The sequence below is a fragment of the Ictidomys tridecemlineatus genome, chromosome 6, assembly GCF_052094955.1.
Source record: "Ictidomys tridecemlineatus isolate mIctTri1 chromosome 6, mIctTri1.hap1, whole genome shotgun sequence".
Classification (NCBI taxonomy): domain Eukaryota; kingdom Metazoa; phylum Chordata; class Mammalia; order Rodentia; family Sciuridae; genus Ictidomys; species Ictidomys tridecemlineatus.
Genome location: NC_135482.1, coordinates 44,789,553 through 44,810,341, shown reverse-complemented (window position 1 = coordinate 44,810,341; position 20,789 = coordinate 44,789,553). Strand labels below are relative to the sequence as shown.

The window sequence follows — 20,789 nt, the reverse complement described above, 5'->3', positions numbered from 1 at the left end:
ACCCTTGAGTGATGTATCACTGCTGGCTTTACCCAAATGGGAGTGATGAGTGAGCATTTGTCACACCCTCCTTGCTCATGGCTGGGGGTCACGGACACAGTAGTGATGGTACCTTCGAGATTCTGGTCTCCCTGTCCTTGTTTCCCCTGCTCATGGCTTGGGTAATGATTGCTTTCTTTGTCTTACTTGCTCTGAACAGTGTTTTAGGGACCTGTTCCTGTCTCCTTTTTCAGCAGTCATTCGGGCCTGACTTCTAGTCCATAGTTAATAGAATATCTGAGAATTGGGAGCTGCATTTTAGGGCCCATTTCTTCTGTCTTATGGGTGGATTTGTTTTCCTGTTTTGTTTTTGTTTTTAATCTCCCATTTTGAGTTGACATGACAGTTCTGCATGGTGTGATCACTGTCTCTTTGCCCTAAGAATTTGTAATCACCAAGAATTGCCCAACAGCATGTTCTGGGCCCTCTAGAGAACAGATGGGATTTAATTTAGAATACATGACTGTGCTATCACATTAGTCTAAAATGCTGGTGGCAGGGACAATGTAGGGGCAAAGAGAAAGTCTCTCTGTCCCCGAAGGCTCACTGAAATGAATTTACAATGGTCAGATTGATTTGAGAAAAAGACACACGAGTTGATTAAGGTACATAACCATGTAGTCAGGCACAAAGTGGAAAACTCAAAGACAGTTGAAACTTGAATAACTTTCTGAGATACAGAGAGGAATAAAGGGTTGAATGAGAGGGGCCTGGGGTATTCTGAACCATGGTGATGACAAGCTATGGCCCAGGTAAAGGGAAGACTCATGGGGTGAACAAAGGTTGTCTATTGATGCCGATAAAGTCTCTCTCAACCTCTCTGAGCTGCCCTGAGAAACATAGTTGAAAAGTTGGAGTGTGGGGGCTGGGGTTGTGCCTCAGTGGTAGAGCAATTGCCTAGCATGTATGAGGCACTGGGTTCGATTTTCAGCACCACATATAAATAAATAAAGGTCCATTGACATCTAAAACATATTAAAAAAAAAAGTTGGAGTGTGGTGATGACTTCAAATCTCTCCTCCAGTGATTAATCTTTCCTGCTTATTTGATGAGATTCTTAGGAGAGTGATTTAAACAATTTTTTTCCTTTGGAAGACATTTTCCCCTGTCAGATGAGGGAATTCCAGAGATCATCTATCTCTAAACTTGGAGAAAGTGAGAGAGAAGCAAGACAAGCAACCTTGATTCTGAGGCAGCTTTGAAGGCTTCTTAGCATGTCAAAGCTCTAGTACTTGGGATATTGATTTTTTTTTTTGAGCCCCAAGATCATCAACATCCAGGCTAATGGACAAATGGGTCTTTGGGCAAAAGTCATAAAAGGTAGAAGGAAGTGATTTGCAGCATACATGTGAGTCTGCAGTTGGAAACCCCAAACTAAATTTAAGCTGTGGAGCTTAATCTACCATTTCTCCACCCCATGAAACACCAGAAAATGGTTAAGAACACAGGTGCTAGAATTACACTGTCCATGTTCTAGCTCTATGATCTAGAGCAAGGTTGCTAACTTTCCTGAGTTCTTCAGTTTTTTCATCTGCAGGATGGAGGTAATAATCCCTACTTTATTTGGTTTTGAGAGGGTTCAGTGAGATAATGCAGTTAATGAGGTAATGCCATTCAGAGTGGAACCTGACACATAACAACAATATCTGCTAACATTAGTGTCATGTGCTAGGACTAAAAAATTAACATGTCCATTCCTCTTTGTCCAGCAGAGCATGTTGTAGAGTTTATTTTCTTTCTACATATTTTTTACTGGTACATTATAGTTGTATAATGGTGGGATTTGTTGTTAGATATTCATATGTATATGCACACAATATAATTTGGCCAATATAATTTCCCAATATTTTCCCCTTTCATTCCCTTCTACCTTCCACCTGGTCCCTTTCCTGTACTCTGCTGATCTCTCTTCAGTTTTCATTAGATCCCCCCAATCTGTCTTTTTCTTTTTCCTTTCTAGCTTCCACATATGTGAAACACACAACCCTTGTCTTCCGAGTTTGGCTTATTTTGCTTAACATAATGTTCTCAAGTTTCATTCATTTTCCTGCAAATAACATGATTTATTTTTCTTTATGGCTAAATAAAACTCCATTGTGTTTTACTAAGCATTAAGAAAAAGTGATATATATATCACATTTTCTTTATCCATTCATCTGTTGATGGACACTAGGGCTGGTTCCATATTTTGACTACTGTGAATTGTGCTGCTATAAACATAGGTATGCATGTAATACTATAGTGTGATGAATACTGAGGAGTGGTATAGCTACGTCATATAGTGGTTCCATGCCCAGCCTTTTGAGGAACCTCCACACAAATTTCTAGTCCCACCAACAGTGTAATAGTGTTCCTTTTTCTGCATATCTTCTCCAGCTATTAGCATTTATTCTAACTGGAGTGAAATAAAAAATCTTAGTATCGTTTTGATTTGTGTTTCCCTAATTGCTAAAGATGTTGAACATTTTTTTCATATATTTGTTGGTTATTTGTGTTTCTTCTTTGAGTGGTGTCTGTTTAGTTCATTTGCTCATTTATTATTTGGATTATTTGTTTTTCAGGTGTTAAGTTTTTTTGAGTTCTTTATATTATACTGTGGATATTAATCCTCTGCTAGAGGCATAGCTAGCCAAGATTTCTCACATTCTGTGGATTCTCTCTTTGCATTTCTCATTGTTTCCTTTGCTGTGCAGAGCTTGCTTTTTAATTTGGTTCCATCCCATTTATTAACTCTTATTTCCTGAGCGTTAGGGGTCCTACTGAAATCATCACTGCTTGTGCCTATATGTTCGAGTGTTAAGACTGTGTTTTCTTCTAAGAGTTGCATAATTTCTGGTCTAATTCCTAAGTCTTTGAGCCATTTTGAGTTGACTTCTGTGCAGAGTGAGAGCTAAGGGTCTATTATATATGCAGTCTTATTCCTTCTACATATAGATAAACAGTTTCCCCAGCACCATTTGCTTAAAAGGCTGTCTTTTCTCCAATGTTTGTTTTTTTGTACCTTTATCAAAGATAGAATTTCTTTTCAAAGAGTTAGATTTGACTAATGAGAATTTATAAAGCAGGGAGGGAGGCTACCCAAACTCCATGCAGAGTAGAATGCATCTGAATCACCTGGAAGATTTGTTGATAAAACACAGATTGCTAGTCCTCTCCATGGGAGTTTCAGATTCAATAGGACTGGGGGATGCTGATCTGAAAAATCTGTTTTTCTAACAAGGTCCTGGGTGATGCTGATACTGCAGTTCTGGGGACCAAACTTTGAGACAAATTGGCATGTAGGTCACATTTTGAAGTCAGAAAGATCCATATTGACATCTGAACTTTGGCACTGAATGGCCTTGGGAAAATTACTTTTCTTCTTTGAACTTCAGTTTCCCTTTCTCCAAATATAGGTCCAATAACAAGAGTTGTATCAAGAGTTAAACTAGATGATCTGAATAGAACATTGAGCACCTGGCTAGTGTATCCGTGCATTAGCCTTTGTTCCCATCCTGCTAAATTTTGTGCAGCTCCCTCCTGGTTTTGTGCCTCTCCTCCCTGGTTTATAAAGTGAGGGATTTACTAGTATTTATTGCACAGTATCTGGAGGCACTAATAAGGACACAATGGCCTTCAATGCTTTTTAAAAAGAAAAATCAGAGCTGATGTGGTGGCACATGTCTATAATCCCAGGGAGTTGGGAGGCCGAGGCAAGATTATAAATTCAAGGCCAACTTGGGCAGCCTAATGATATTTTGCCTCAAAATAGAAAGCAATGGACCTATGATCCTGGTAGCTCAGGACACTGAGGCAGGAGGATCTCAAGTTCAAAGTCTCAAAATAAAAAATAAAAAAGAGTTGGGGATGTGGTTCAGTGGTTAAGCACCCCTGGGTTCAATACCAGTTACCAAAAACAAAACAAAACAAACTGATGGGGATATAGATCAGAGGTAGAACCCTCCTGGGTTCAGTTTCAGTACTGAAAAAAAGAAAGCATTGTCTAAATGTGGTAATTTTTAATGTCTCAGAAGTTAAACATGTGTCATCTTCTGTAGCATTGTATTTTAGTTAAAAAAATTTTTTTTTAGTTGAACATGGACACAATGCCTGTAGTTTACTAATTTATTTACTTTTTGCAGTGCTGAGGAGTGAACCCAGTGCCTCACATGTGCAAGGCAAGCACTCTACCACTGAGCCACAATCCCAGCCCTTTGTTTTAATTTTTGTGTGTGTGTTTCGGGGGGTACTGGAGACTGAACTCAGGTTCTGAAGCATGCTAACTGAGCATGTGCTCTACCACTGAGCTACACTCCCAGCTCATCTGTAGCATTTAAACAGGACTTGGAATGTCCTCCTCTCAGGTTCAGTGTAATGACCCTCTGCTATTGCAAGAGGTCAAGGACTCCAGGTTCTTTCAGATTCTACCTCTTGTCTCTAATTTACCCCCCAGTTTTCTTCTCCTCCCAGTCTTCCACCAAGCCAAAGCAACAAAGTAGGATCATTTCATTTCTCCTCCCATTCTCTGTTCACTTTTATTTATTGCTTGTATGTGTTCCTGTCACTTGTGAGGTCGATGGTCACTCCGCCACCTCAGTTGCGGGGGGAAGGGGGGGGGTAGAGACGCGGTGTTAAAACAACACATAGACACAGGGAGCTGGTGAGAGAGCTGGCTGATGAGAAACTGGAGCCGAAGTTCAGCAAGCTCAAGCTCATTTATTTTTGGAATGCATACAGCTGTTATAGGGTTCAGGTGGGATGTGCCTGCCAATCACACATGAGCACCTTAACATCTATAAGCCAATCATCTTATGCCTATTGTAACCGCACTATGAGGAAGCACTAAATATTGCTGTCGTGAGGGAAGGCAGTCTAGAAGGATCTTTGTCCCTAAGGGAGGAGGGGCTATGAGTTGGGGGGTTACATGCCCTGAAGCACTTGACTCTTGGTTTCCTGACCTGGTAGTCTGGTAGCTTGGTAAAGCTGACCACAAGTGCTGAGGATGTGGTTTCACAGACAGCTCACTAGAGCAGAGTGCCCAGTCTTGTAGGTGTTCCTGTCAGGCCTGTAAGAGCGTAGGTTTTCCTAGCACTCTGAGCTGCTTGTAGCTACTAGCTGTGAACCGAAAGTTATTCCAACAATTGCTGATATTATTTTTTGAAGGTAGACAGTTATTTTTTTCTGTAGTCTTCTATCCTAAGTGAGGAAGAACATTCTACTAGGGTGAAGATTGGGGCAATAGTCATTGGAAAGTTCTGTAGGAATAAAATAAATCTTTAAAAAATTCATTTATAATTCTTATTAGTAATATTATCTAATTAAAGCTCCAACTTAGGACTATTCCCTGGCTTCTGAACTTCTCCACTTAAATTTTTTTAAATAAAATATACTTAGTAAGTACTTTTCTTTATACTTATTAGTATATATTAATTGTGCACAATAATTGGTTTCATTGTGACAAATTCATACATGAGTATAACATAATGCCCTTCATTTCTATAGTTATGTTCTCAATTTTTTTTAAATGTGTTTTTGTTTAACTTAGCTCCTTGGCAAGCCCCAAGACACAAATACTTCTTGATAATCAATGGCTTATAGCAGCACTTTCTCTCTCTCTTTCTCTCTCTCTCTATCTCTCTCTCTCTCTCTCTCTCAGTAATGGAAGTTGAATCCAGGGGTACTATACCACTTAGCTATATTCCCAGCCCTTTTTTATTTTTTATTTTGAGACAGGGTCTTGCTAAGTGACCCAGGCTGCCTTGAATTTGCACTGCTTCTGTTTCAGGTTCCTGAGTCACTGGGATTACAGGTGTATGCCACTGTGCTCACCTAGATCTTTCTTAAAGACCAAAATAGATGTCAAGTTTCTTCCTGGGGTCAAGAGCTCCAGGGGAAAAGAGGAATATATTAAAGATGATTTACATTAAAGTCCTTGCATCATTATAATTATTAAAGAAAAAATTATTCATAACTTGATGAAGATGGTAAATTAGACTTTATGTAAGAGGGGCCATGGAATATGTATAAGGATCACTGCAATGAGATATTGTAGCCAGGGAGAGAGATTGGCCTCATCTCCCACAAGGACAAGCAAGAATGACTAAGGAGCAGAATGGGGGGGCCAGTCAGTGGATGGAAATTTTCTAAGAGGAGACATCAGTAGTAAAGGGAATTTCTACTGCAGGCAAACCAGGGATGATGGGTTATGGAGGTTAGGCAGACACCAAGATTGGGGTATTGAAACCATAACTGGATTCTATATAGACAGAGAGGGAAGCTCAAGTTCTGGCCTTGTCAAATGGAAAGCAAAGAGGAACCTGAAAAAAAATAATAAAGTTTTGGTCAGAGGAGAGAATCCTTGTTACTGTAAAGTAACTAGATTGAAAATTTTCTACCATAATAGAATTCCCTTAGCAAAGAGCTGTGTTGGGAGATACTTTAGTGCATATGTTTTGGGGGATTTGTTGCCTCTGGTGGTGAGGAGGTAAATGTTTACTTCTAAACAGAACAAGCATTGCAGGTTTTTCTCTATTACTTGGGCTTGAATTCTACCAATTAGTTTTTACTCTTCTATTATGAATGTTCCTTTAATAGGCAACACCAAAAGCCTTCCCAGTTCCCCCAAATTCTCCTTGTAGAATCTTTTCTGGATTCTGGTGGTTTGATCTAATTAGCTTTCATAAAGATTTTCATAGAAACTCATGTATTTTTCCTTTCCTATTCAATATTATTTTAGCTTTAGGAATTTTTTGCTTCACTTTTGCTGGGGTCTGACTCTGAAATGAAGTCTAAGATTTATTAACAAACAAATGCATCCAGACATTTTATATATATATATATATATATATATATATATATATATAAAGATTGATCATGCAAAAATGTTGAAGGTTCTCAGGATCATAGATGGTCATTGGGTCTATTGGCTTTTGAGCAGTTTCCTTTTTTTTTTCCTCTTAACTTTTTTAGGAGCTTTGTTTTTTTGTCTGTATTTACATCTATGCAGGTTTTCTCCTGTGAGTAAAATTCCAGAATTGTCCTATTTTGCTCTATCATTTTTAAATATGGGTGTTGGTTTCCTACACTGTTGATCCCAAGTTGGTCCTTCCAGTTTTAATATTTTATGATTGTGGAAGATGTATCAGCAAAAACACTAAGTGATTAGTTCAAATTGTAATCTCTCTCTCTCTCTCTCCAGACCTGGTGATTGAACCCAGAGCCTCACCCATGATAGGCAAGTGCTCTACCCTGAACCATATCCCCCTAGTCCCTAATATTCTTTTTTTTAAGAGGAAATTCCATAAATACTACTTAGGAAAAGTCCAACCTCATAGGTCAAATTATTTTGTTAACTTAATCATTGGAATCCAGAAACTGTTTTAAAATGGATTGCTTTGAATTAATGATTTTATATGTAATTCTTTATCCATTACTGTACTTGTTTTAAAGCAAAGGTTCCTGGAGTTAGTTATAGAAAAATAAAATACCAGAGTTGTGAAGGATACTGATCTTCCAACTGGAATATGAAAAAGACAAAGGGTAAAATCATAATCTGGAAGCAGGCTCAGCAGCTCTTTACCAAATGTCACATTGTCCACTAATGTGTGAAAGGTCTCTGAAGGGCTCACAGCGACCCAGCTGGGGCAGCGCCTCTGAGGATACACCAGGACTGTTGGTAATAGATGACATTTTGGTTACTAATGAACTGAAGAACTAAAAACATGAATTTAGTTGGAGACAGCACTGAAGAGCCTATTACAATATACGCAATGCCATATGTGGCCAACTCTGCACTTCCGGGAGCAGAGGTTAAGACAGCTATGTCCTTTATGATAATGGCCTGCAAGATTTTTCTCATTTAAAAGCAGTCACCTTTGACCCTTCTCTTGAGCAGAAGGATGACAAAAATTGAGAAATGAGGAGCAGGCAAGTAGAAGACAGGACACTCTCTTTTCAACAAACAGGCACTTTTATTCCTATACTAATGAGAATGTACACAAGATACTATATAGATTTTTTAAAAATCACAGTTACAAATATAAAAATATATTAAGAACATACATAACTTATAGACTAATGAAGTTCTTTGTCCAAATAAAGTTGGTTATAAACACATTATCATGAGTAGATTCTTTAGTATGAAAAACCAGAATCATTCTACTGCTATTTTAATCAGATATGCAGAAAAAGAATAAATGATTTTAAAAGCATAAAAGTGCTTTACTATAGAATGTAATAAATTTAGTTTTTGTATTTATTTACACTAGAAATGTTTGCTTTACACAGATCAAGGAATGGCCAGATGAATCTCCATGGACATTAGAATTTTTGGATACTATCTCATATCCAAAGTTTCAGGCCAACAGAAATTTCCACTCAAAAAGTATATGCAGAATGTCTATGAGCTGTGAACTCTTTTCTACAAGGTAGGAGTACAGAGAAGAATAAAGACTTGGTCCTTGTCCTTGAAGAATTGATAAGCCTGTGTGTCTCACGTGGAAGACCACAAATCAAGTATTCTTCAGGGGTGTGGGTGTACTCTCCTGTCAGTGTAGCTGAGACCCTCCCCCTCACTTGCAGATGAACGCTCTTTAACTGTGTAAAGCCACAATTGTAAGTGCTTCTTTCTTGATAGGGTATTATTCACATGCACAGCTATCAAAATACAACATTTCAAACATATCTGAAAGTTTGCAGTTAGGGTGATGGTGGTATTTCTCCTTCTTCTTTTGGTACTAGGAGTTGAACCCAGGGACACTTTACCACTGAGCCACATCACCTGTCCTTTTTTTTTTTTCTTTTGTCTTTATTTTGAGATTGAGTCTCCCTAAGTTGCTGAGGAGGCTGACCTTAAATGTATGTTTCTTCAGCTTCAACTGCCCAGGTTGCTGAGATTATAGGCATGCGCTACCACACCCAGCTTGATTATGGCATTCTTGAAAGAAATTACTTAAAGCAGAAAACAGCCATAACAAACCCTTCTTGTGACTATTCTAGAAGGGACACGTTGCATTTGTCTGACATTATTTGCAGTTTTGAATAACTTATTTTGGTACCTTATATAAGATCATGTGCATTGGCATATAGGATATAAAAATAATCTTTGGTAAATCTTTTAATATATCTTTTATTTCCATTACATCAACCTCTATTTTAGGAACATTCACCAACAATTTCCTTATTTAATAAATGTATCTATATAGGCAATCTTTAAAAAAAATTAAATGCATACATTTATTCCAAGGGAGCCTCCCTACCAGTCAAGAGTATTCTTTTAGCCAGAAATACTTTCATTGCTAGAAACATTTTTAGAACAGAACAGATTTTTGTTGTTATCATGGCTGCATCAAATGTTACCCTGAATTTTAACTAAAATGGCCAAACATTTTCAAAATCATCATGCACTATAAGAATCTAAGGTGGATTAAATTACAGAATCCCAAACACAGTAAATTTAGTCAAACATCTGGTCAATTCACAAACTAAATGAATCAATTCAATTGCTTTATCAGATAAATTATCTGGCCAACACAGTCAAAATGAATCCCCAAAAAGGTTAATACAGGTTGAATATTCCTTATGTAAAATACCAAAAGTATTTTGGATTTCACTTTTTTGGGGGATGGTAGAGTATTTACATATAATGGTTACCTTGGGAATGGGACCCAAGTCTAAATATGGAAAGTAAAAAAAATTTTTTGGTACTGGGCATTGAACTGAGGAGCACCCAACTACTGAGCCACATCCTCAGCCCTATTTTATTTAGAGATAGGGTCTCACTGAGCTGCTTAGGGCCTCGCCGTTGCTGAGGCTGGCTTTGAACTTGTAATCCAGGCATGCACCAAGGCACCCAGCCCTAAAAAATTTTTTTTCAATGGAGAAGGGAATTAAACCCAGAGCTCTGGATGTGCTAGTCAAGTACTCTACCACTGAGCTGTATCCTAAGCCCATTTTGTTTTATATTTTGAAACAAGGTCTCAATAAGCTGCCTAGGCTGGCCTTGAACTTGCAATTCTCCCACCTCAGCTTCCCAAGGATCCAGGATTACAGATGTGCTCTGCTGCTGCCCCTGACTTGAAAATAATTTTATACAATGTTTTTAGTGCACCTGTTGTTTTGACTGTCATGTGTAAACTAAGGCCAGGGTGGAATTTTCCACTGTGGTGTCGGTTTAGTTAAAAAAAAAAAAAAAAAAAAACTCTTGGATTTGGAGCATTTTGGATTTCAGAGTTTTGGATTAGGGATGTTCAATTCGTATGTCCTGATGGAAATACATGACAGAGATTTTTAAGGGACAGTATGGCTGGCCACAGAAGAAAGGCTGCTTTATCTTCTTGGTCTGGTTCAATTCCTTTTATTCAAATATTTTCCCATCTTTGTGTCATTTTATTTGCTGCCTGCAGTCATGCTTTGCAGTTTTCTTTGATGTGAAACATTCTTTGCATGCCTGATGTGATTCTAAATCTCAGACTAAAGATCCTCTGGAAATGAACAAGACATTTAGGTAAATATGACATTTTCTACTCTTGACTCTTCAGGAATGAGGAAGGGCTGAGAGCTTGCTCACTCCATTTGGAGGAGGACCACTCTTCCCTTCTGGCCACTCCACCTTGGCTGATCAGTTACCATAAGCCAGCAGCTTATCACCTATTCATGTTGCTAAGTCAGGTTTGGTTTGGTCCACGTGTGTGAACTGATATACCAGAGTACCCAAGAGCTGGGTCTCGGAAGGGACCCTTCACTATCAGGCGGATCTGTGAGGTTTAGGATTTCAGGATTCCAACCTCAAGGAATTCCCAGACAGCTAAGTGAACAAGAATTTGGTAGATGGCAGATAATTTTGTTACAAAGGGTAAGGAGAGTATTTAATTAGGAAACTGGATTCTCTTGCACCAAGGCAAGAGAATCAGAGTGTGAAGTGTAACACGTCGAGTCTTATTTTTGTATTGCTGGACATCTGCTAAATGGCTTCATATTATTTTTTTCATGTCATTTTGGGCTTTCTTCCAGGAGGTAATAACAAAATTAATTAAAGACCCTCCCCGCCAAAAAACAAATCCCAAACTGTTTTGTCGCATTTCAGTATTTGAAAATGAGAGCATGGTTATCTCTTTTATACCGTGGAGCCTATAAAATTATACCAATGGGTACAAAGCATTAAGAAGAACAGAAGGAAAAATCACATTCAACCAGCAGAGCAAACATATTTGACAGGGAGAGGGGGCAAGCCATGGAGCTTAGAGGACTAAGGGTTGGGAAGTTATTAGGACAAATATGTGCAAGCCCAGACAGGGAAGTACATCTCTGAAGAACTGATTCAAGAGCTGAAAAACTGGCTGCTTTTCAGAGAAAGACTTCATGATAATACAAAATTGATTTAATGAGAAGAGATTAAAGGAGTTAATTATAAGGAACTTGGATAAATAATGATTAAGATGCAAGACAGGACTCTCCGTAGATTTGAGAGCTCCAAACCACTTGGAAACCTTGATGATTAAAGTGTACCCCACAGGTGCACAGACAGGATGCCCACCAAGACAGGAAACGGAATGTTTGCTGAGACCAGCCCCATGATGCAATTAAATGGAAATATATCCAATTGAGCTGAATGTCAAGGAAGTCTTTTTTTCCCCTTCTCTTAAATTTAATGAATAGATCAACTATATTACGTATTTAGTCTTCCTGGGAGCAAAAGGGAATAGTGTAATATTTGTTGCTAAGGAGATTTAAAATTAGGTGTAGAGTAGGAATCAATATTTCCTGGATTAGACTAAAAAAAAAAAAAAGTACAGCTTCCCCTCCTCGTATTCATTTCTGTAACTCTGATTCCATCTCCGATGTTGCCAGGTGTGTGTTATTTACTGTTACAGATGTGTAGGTTGTTAAGGGCTGTGACTCCCGGGCTGCGCACTGTCAGTTGCTCTCATTTGGATCCAGTGGTTGCTACAGAAGCAGCCTCATTACTTGCCAGAGAGAGGCTCCTGGAAGGTGACCACTGCTCTAGACTGGCTCAGTAATCTCAGTCCTTTGCCCAGGTCCTCTTTTAAATTCAAATGAAAATGGTGACAATGGCCTTAACTTTATTATTACCATGTGTTCTATGAATGTGGGTAGAAATGTAGATTCTGGTAGTGTTTGCCGGCCCTTACTAAAAGTTTTCTGAAGGAGTGAAAAGTCAAAAATGAATTTCTCTCTTCAGGCATCAATGTGCTTTGCACAGAATAATCTTAGTTTGAAAATGTTTTGTTTTCTTCTTGCTTTTCTTTATAGTGTAGATAAAATGATTCTTCATCAATATCAAACCTCCTAAGTTACTGACCTCTGTTTCCCTCCCGGTGCATATCTGCCTCACTTAACACAAACGTTGTTCCATTTCTTTCCTAGAGTAGCTATTTAGTTCCCTGATCCTGAATCAGAGCCTAATGCTGTCACTTTACAAGGGCACAAAGAAGCTGGGAAAACTTTGAATCCTTTTGTTACTCTGCACATTCATCCTTGTGAAGTGTCCCTCTATTTCGATACTTCAAATCACCCCAGAAAAATTCCCAAGTTGGGTACAGAGTTATATAAATATAAATATTTTAGGCACAATAAGACTTGTTATACTATTAATGGAAATTTATGTTAGTAGCAAGATACTTTGACAAAAAAAAAGTTTTTTTTTTTCTGCCAATGAATTGGTGAGATCTCAAATATGACCTCTAATTAAAGGCAAATATCTCCAGTTTGTTTTATCAGGTAGCCATAAGAATTTCATAAAAATGCTTTTATGATTTTTCCCAGAAAGGCTCTTAGAACTGAACCTTGATAAAGGCAATGCCCACTTCCCGACTCCCTGAAATTTGTCATAATCAAAATAAGGCACAAATACTGAGGATTAACTTGGTAGAGTACGTATGGCCTTTTATATTAAATGCAACTTTAGGTGACTTGAAATTTTGACTTCATTGACCGACTATAAAAATCTTTTGGAAAAATTTGCACTAAAAACCACTGCAATTTTGTTTTTGTTGCTGTTTGCTTTTTAATTAGCTATATATGATGTTGATAGAAGTTTCTATGACAATGTTGGTATTAGATCCTTTGACCAAGAGCATAATCTGCCAACATAATCTTTTCATGGGAAAACTAAACATGATCTCTCCAGGAAAGCAGACCACTGGAAAGAAGACAAGGACCAGTGTGTGTCCATAAGCCAACACTACAGCACAGGTAAGCATGTTCATGTTCCACACTGTGAATGCAGCAAAATAATCTCTAGTTACTACGCATGGAGTTTTGTGTGCTTTGTTTCCAGTCAGGGTACAGCTGAGATTCTTCTTAACACAAGGAATTCCCTCAACCCTGCAGCCTGAGCTTGTACTAAAGTCACAAGACCCCTGATCTGGCTACTTGGGCTTGAATCTGTGGCAGGAACAAGAGCAAAGAGCAGCTCATTTAGTCAAAATGACAAAGCTCAGCTTTGGTACAGTCTGATGCATGAATCTGAAAAATTCCTCTCCTAGTACTTTATTTTTTCTTTTTTTTTCATGTTTATGATCAATGCATACTAAGCATCCACTCTAAACAGAATTATTCCCGCTATCCTAATCCTGTTTTGACTTTTATTTATCCTAATAACATCTGAATCATACGTGGACTTCAAGATTCATGGGACAGCAGTGCAGCAAAGCTAGCCATGCTATATGTTCTCTCTAGTCCCTGCTCTTTATCCTGTCCAGCGAATATTACAGCAGGTAAGAAACACACAGCCCGAGGGATCTTTCTCTGCAAACACTTCCATGCCCATTTTACCAGTAATCCTGCCATACAGGTTGAATTGGTTTACGTAGAACAAGCCATGAACACTTTTGGGTGAAAAAATAGTATTATATAAAGCTTAATATTAAACATTATGAAAAAATACATATTTACAGAAAAAACTACAAAATACAACTATGTACAATAATATCTGTTACCTTTAAATTACATAAATTCTTTAACATTCTCCAGATTAATAAATTATACATAGTATTGACAGAAATAGTTGGCACCTCTGCAGGGCAAGAAGCAAATTTTTTTTAAAACAAAATCACACAGTGAAAATTTTTTTATCCAGGAGATCTTCGAGTACATTCTTAATGCCTTGAATAGACTGCATCTGAAAGGGAGGACAAGGTGATTAGAGACCGCAGCAGTGGATGTCACTGTCGTTCTGTTTGTGAAAATGACAAGTCGGAGGGCTACTGGAAATGACTAAAGCTCTACATGGTTTAGGATGAGGACGGCCAGGTCACTCCATTTGGAAATAGATTATCAGATTTGGAAGGGGTGAGTGATGTTAGTCCATACCCTCTGGCTTTACAGATAAAGTTACCGGCTCAGAGGGACAAAGTAACTCACTCAGGGCCACCCAGCTCATTAATGCTAGGATCTAAATCTTAGCTTTCAAGATGGTGGTGATTTTATCCCATAGTTAGTTTTTTTTAGACATGCCCAAGACTGTTCTAAAAAAAAAAAAAAAAGTCTCCAAAAGATCAAAGCAAGACAAAGGAACCTCTAAGATCCCCCAGAGAGTTCTCCATAATTTACTATACAGATAAATTAGGGGGTAATTATTCATAATACAAAAGATTATCTGATTTACAAAGACTCCTCTAAATAGTAGGTCTCTATTTGTGCTTTACGGATTATTAACTAACTATTCAACACATGGGCAAGCTGGTTCGTATAGCGGGTACAGAGGACTCAATAAAAGAAACATTAAGACATTAAGAGGCATTGCCAACTTAAGGTCATTTAGAAATGAAGATAAGACAGGTCTGAAATAATGCTTATCAAAGGAAAATTATCTGATTTTAGGTAGCTCTCAGTCCTCCTGGAGAGAAAGTTGCTGGTAGGTAGAAACAGATCTAACCAACATAATGCATGCTCACATTTGCAATCAGTCTATTCGATAACTTAGGTCATTATTAATGATGGCCCAGAGTCGGACAAGGCATGAAAACCATTCTCTTAGCAATCAGTCATTGTTTGATCAAAGAAGTACTTGTAATTTTTTTTCTGCTAATTTTTTTATTTGGAAGTGTTCCATGCTTGTTCTAGAATATACATAAAAACAGAAGAGAAAAATCACATATTTTTCTATTGTTCAGAGAAATGTATTTTACTACTGCATTTTCTCCTGGTCTTGCCCTTCACGCTTTGTTTTTGTATTACATTCTGCATCTATTATTTAACTTATGCTATAGTTTTGATGTGGTTTGTCATCAAAAAGGTTCAAGTCTTGGAAGCTCGGTCCCCAGGGTAACAATTCTGAAAGGTGGAAGGACTAGTGGGGTCTAGAAGGAATGACCAGGTCCTCACTGCCATGGTGAAGGGATTGATGCTGGTCTCTCTGTGGGTTAGGCCTCGTGAGAGTGGCTTAGTTCCTGCAAGAGTAGGCTATTTTAAGCTTTGCTCCTCCCCAGCTTCTTGGTCCCTTTCTCATCATATAATGCTTTTCACCATCACATGTCCTGTCACTAGGTGATGACATTGCCATGCTGTGATGCACCCAGGAAGCCCCATCAGAGGCTGAACAGATGGAGTCTGCCCAATCTTGGACTTTTAGCCTCAAGAATTAGGAGTGAAATAAAAATCATTTCTCTTTCTTTCCCTTTCTTTTTTTTTTTTTTTTTTTTTTTTTTTGTGCTATGCTGAGAAGACTTGAGCATGCTAAGCCTGTACTCTATCACTGAACTACCTCCCTGGCCCAATCCTCTTTTTAAAGTACACAGTCTCAGATATTTTGCTATAGCAATACAAAATGGACTAAGACAACTTATTTGTAAGAATATCCATATTACTGTAATATATTAAAAAATAACATTCTTAAGCTAGGTGAGGTGGTATATGCCTGTAGTCATAGCTATTCAGGAGGCTGAAGAAAAAGAATTGCTTGAGCCCTAGAGTTGGAGGCCAGTGGGCAATGTAGTGAGAGTTCATCTAAATACATCTCTATCTCTATTTCTATCTCCAAAACTCTTGACTTTTCTTTTTCTTTTGCGGTGCTGGAGATCAAACCAAGGACCTCACCCTTATTAGGCAAGTGCTCTATCACTAAGCCATGACCCAAGACCTTCTTTTTTTTCCAGTACTGGAGATTGATTCCAGGGGCATGTTATATCCCCAGCTACATTCCCAGACCTTTTTATTTTTGTTGTGAGACAAGGTCTCACTAAGTTGTTGAGGCTGGCCTCAGACTTGCCATTCTCCTGCCTCAGTCTCCCAAGAATCTGGTTATAGGCATTCACCACCAGGCCAAACCTAAGTCCTTCATGCTTTTTGTTCTTTTCTTTTTGTTGTTGATGGGCTTTGTTTCTTCATGCAGTGCTGACGGTTGAACCCAGTGCCTCACACATGCCAGGCAAGCCCTTCATTCTTAATGCCAACGTCCTATTTTATGAAGTGATACACCATGGTATTTAGTCCTTGCTGTGGTTTGAATATGGTTTGCACCACCAAGGGTCCACTATGATTGAAGGAGTGGTCTGCACGGTGGCAGTGTTAGGAAATACTGTGGTAGAACTTTCGGGATGTGGGGCCTAGCTTGGGGTCCTTAGACCTTTGGGAGTTAGTTCTCAGGGGACTCCTTCTTTTGAAAAGGTCGTTATAGTTGCCTAAGATGGCCCCACCCAGCTCTCTCACTTCCTAGCTTAAGATGTGACTGCTTGCTCTTGTCAGGCACTCCTGTGACTGCCATCCACCATTTACCACGAGATCCTCCCCAGGATTGAGCCAATGGCAGCACCATATCCTTGAAGCTCCCCAAATGTGGGCTAACTAAATCCTTTGTCTTTACAAAGTCAGCTGCCTCAGGTATTTCATTGTGCTAAATGCAAAGCTATCTAATGCGGTCCTTTGTTAAACAGTGTTTTCCACTCAAACTTTTAACTGTGAAAAGATTTATGCACGAAGCTTTTTTTTGAATTTAGGGTGGCAGGAAAAGTACTGTGTTACAAAATAAGAACATATTAAGGATTCGGATTACTTGATTGCCAAATTCTTCTCCACACAATTTTACCACTTGAACTCTCCATTGTGATTTCAATGCATCCTTCTCAGGGGGTGAGGCTCATTGCTAGAAAAAGGAATGTTAAACTGATTCCTTAATAAAGTGCATCCTGGGCTAGGGAGATAGAAACACTTCCTGGAATCGCTGCTGGAATGTGGGAGTACCCTCCTAACTGTGCCTCTTCTCCCTGTTGCCATTCTTTTAGGGGGACTTTCTGGGTAAAATAAGAAACAAAAGAGCTTTAAGTGATTAACAACTTCCAGACTGACTAAGTATTGAAAAATGACTTAAAAGCTAATGAACAAGATCCTACCTCTGTGATACTCTGGATTCACATTTTCGTAGATTGGAAACAAGGGGTTTTCTTGTTCACTCCGTAGCTTCCTTGCTCTGAGGACATCTCTTACACACTGATGTAGATATATGTATTGACACTATGGAAAAGCAGAAAACAAAAATCAGAGGAGGGCCTGTTCTCAAGCCTAAGAAAGGGGAGGGGCTGTCACAAAACACTGACAGTGATAGGGTTCTGTACAGTTAGCAAATCTTTTGATCATCACCTTGGTACATAAAAGAGGGAATAATTTTTAACCACTGAAAAGAGAAGAATGGTAATGGGCAGAGGGTGTTTATTCATTTCTTTCACATGATGCATATCGATACAGCATGTACTGTGAATACCTAGAACGAGGTCTAGGCAATCGGTAATTTGAGAATTAAATAGATGAATGAACGCCAAACATAAGCTATGCACTCTTCATAGTCATTTCATGATTTCAACAACCTTGTCAAGTATATAATTATCAATATAAACTGAGACTGAGAAGTTCATTAACTTCTCTAAGGTCACACAGCTCAGAAATGGGGCCCTAAGATTTGACCCAGGGGTATGGGCCTCCAACTTCATGTTTTCACTGCACGGATTTTCTTATGAGAAGATAATTTCACAGCATGCTTGTTCTGTTCCCCTTGTTTTGCAGACACAGTGAGAAAAAGGAGGTATGTCAGTTCTTGCAAGGTCAGCCTCTAGTCCAGCTCTGTTCAATCAGCACCTGAGTCTGGCTCAGGCAGGAATCTCAAAGATGCTGGCTGACTGCAGAGAATCCCAGAGGGTTACCTAGTGAGAAGGACCCGCCTGTCAGTTATGTGAGGATTAACTACTTTAGAAACATAAACAAATATAGAAAAGTCGGTGCTTTGGAGCCTGAAGACACTTTAAAGTCTTCCACTGACACCAGTGTCTCAGCCACAGGCAACCAATTTGTGCATGGAGCAGGGAGAGGATGTCTGTGTGGACTTTGCGCTTGGCCTAGGGCTCCCCTTAATGATGTGACAATTGCTCAGAGCCCAGGGAGCGAGAAGGATAAGAGGGGAGCACACAGAGGAGACTGGGTGCTTAGCCTCTATCAGATCCTGGCTGAACTGTGAGGCTTCTCAGCCTCTGTTTCTCCATCTAGAAAACAAGGAGCCCAAAGTCTCCCCACAGATAACATCTTTGTTTTGTTTTTTTTCTTCCATTAAAGGGTATAAGCCCCAGTAGCTCCCCCTCCAAAAAAAAAAAAAAAAAAAAGACCTGGTATTGATGTCTGTTACATGGATACTGAAAAATATTTCTGGATCGCATGTTTAAAGCAATCAGTGTAGTCAATAGTAATTAATAAAAGATTTGAGATACAAAATAAGGCTAAAAAAAAAAAATCTCCTCTCACTAACAATTTTTCAAAGTGGACCAGTACTTGTTGTTATGGATTGGTAGAAGCCAGTCTGGGCATCTTCTCATGGGACTTTATAATTTAGGTCTGGAATAATTAATACCTTGTGACATATTGGAAAACCAAATCAATCATAAATGAGGCCTGCACAAATATTAATAACTATTCTTTGCCTTTCAACTCACAGATCCTACTCATTTTTATGAGTGTTTTATGCCACATTGACCTTGAAAATTTAGGAAGAGAACTATTCTGAGAATTGTTGTTGGAACAAGACAGACTTTTTGCTGTTTTAAAATTATAGACTGACATCTCATTGTGTCCTCTTATGCAAAACATAATTCCTATTTTTAATTCTACTGGGAGGGTAAAATTATTTTGGGACCTTAGAGCTAAACTGTGAATGAACTCTATTATATCTATGCCATGGCCTATTAATAAATTCTTCAGCAATGGTCCACTGTGGGCTTTGAAACTAGTTAATATCCATTTATTTGCCTTGTCTTAAATATAAATTCTTTTCCCAATAGAGTGTCCCTTTGGAAATGATTACTACGGAAACCGTCAGATTTTTAATGTGCTTCTCACTTTATTCTTAATGAAAAGTTAAAAAAAAATTCTAATAGATGAACCTCAAATCATGAAAAATTATGTCACGTTAATTGGCAAAGCCTTGGTTTGGCGTTAACACATTCAGTTCCATTCAATTTTACCAGTATTTGTAGTGTTGGATAGTATTTATAGTATTATATGTCTGACCTTTCATGGTTCCTGAGTGCATAGTTTAGCAGAAGGGCAGACATGTGAACAAATACCAGAAGATGATAAACATAAAATAGAATTGTGTGAAAAGTTTCATATAGAAGAGGAAGCCCTTGAGTTTTCTTTTGGGGGAGGAAAGTATCAAGCTAGATAGAAAAGGTGACATTAGTAAGAATTTGAACCAAGTAGGGCATTCCAAGTGATGAAATAATATGAAAGTGCATATATATTCTGGAAACAAAATTCTAGTATGGGTGAGCTGTAGATTACATGGGTCATGCAACCTCCAAGACAGTCCCCAAATGGAATCTAGGAGCTTTAATCCTGTAACATCCCTGTGTTTCTTTCTCATGAGAAGCTGATATGAATGTTCTTTAACAAGTTATTGCTCTATCTGCATATCTCTCTCAAAGTCAGGCTGCAAACTTGCCCCAAGGCAGGCTGAAAGGAGAAACACATTTGCAACTCCCCTGTCTAATACCTATTTGTTTAGAAATCCCGTCTGATATATTCATTAAAAATTGTGACAACCTGCATTCCTTTACATCCCAAATTTCCAGTATATAAGAATGTCAAGGTTAACTGTCACCATGGACCCAGAAAAATAACACAAGGGCTCAGAATGTCCTTTCTCCTTTGTGGAACCGTTTACCTCCCTGGAGCTCACTTGTGGATTAAATCCTTCTGCACTCGTTTCCATTTCCAAGTAAGTCAGCTCAGTTTGAGGGCCAGGGATTCAGAGACTATAGAAAAAGTTCAACTTTTGCAGAGACTTCAAGCAAAACAGAAATTATTGAATATTGTTGGGATTTTGTTTGACCAGGCAAAAAGGGAGAAAGAAAATTCCTATCTTACTGCAATGTTTTTTTCATCGTGATTGAAAGAAACAAAGTTCATTCTGGCCCAGGGAGGAAAAACTTGCTTAATTTTAACAGAACCTGGTATTGATATCTGTTACATGGACATCATGTAGAATAGACGGGTAGACATGAAGCTGGAGAAGTAAGCCAGGGCCGGGTTATAAAGAAGTTTGTGCATAAGGATAAGAATTTTAAGTTCAATTTACAAGCAATGGGAACTTCTCAGGATTTTTATGCAGGAGTTGACAAGGTCCCCAGGGAACTTTGATAGTGGCAGTGGTAATGAAGAGCTGTTAAGGGAGAAGCTGGAGGTAGGAGCCCCATTTGGAGGTAACAGGCCACCACAATAGGCCCATCCAGAGTTAACAATGGTTTGAGCAAGGGGTAGCAGTAGGGGAGGGA

At 38.6% G+C, this 20,789-nt stretch overlaps 1 protein-coding gene across 2 annotated transcripts in view; it reads right to left on the bottom strand.

The window, feature by feature from the left end:
* Positions 1–9,129: 9,129 nt before the first annotated feature.
* Positions 9,130–20,789, bottom strand: part of Ptprb (protein tyrosine phosphatase receptor type B) — a 121,587-nt gene continuing 109,927 nt past the window's right edge. For both annotated transcript variants that reach the window (XM_078053131.1, XM_078053132.1), the window contains 3 exons: positions 17,367–17,487; positions 10,974–14,158; positions 9,130–10,902 (listed from right to left, as the gene is read on the bottom strand). In XM_078053131.1, coding sequence (XP_077909257.1) covers positions 14,136–14,158; positions 17,367–17,487 — 144 coding nt within the window. In that variant the 3' untranslated portion in view covers positions 9,130–10,902; positions 10,974–14,135. The remainder of the gene's footprint in view (positions 10,903–10,973; positions 14,159–17,366; positions 17,488–20,789) is intronic.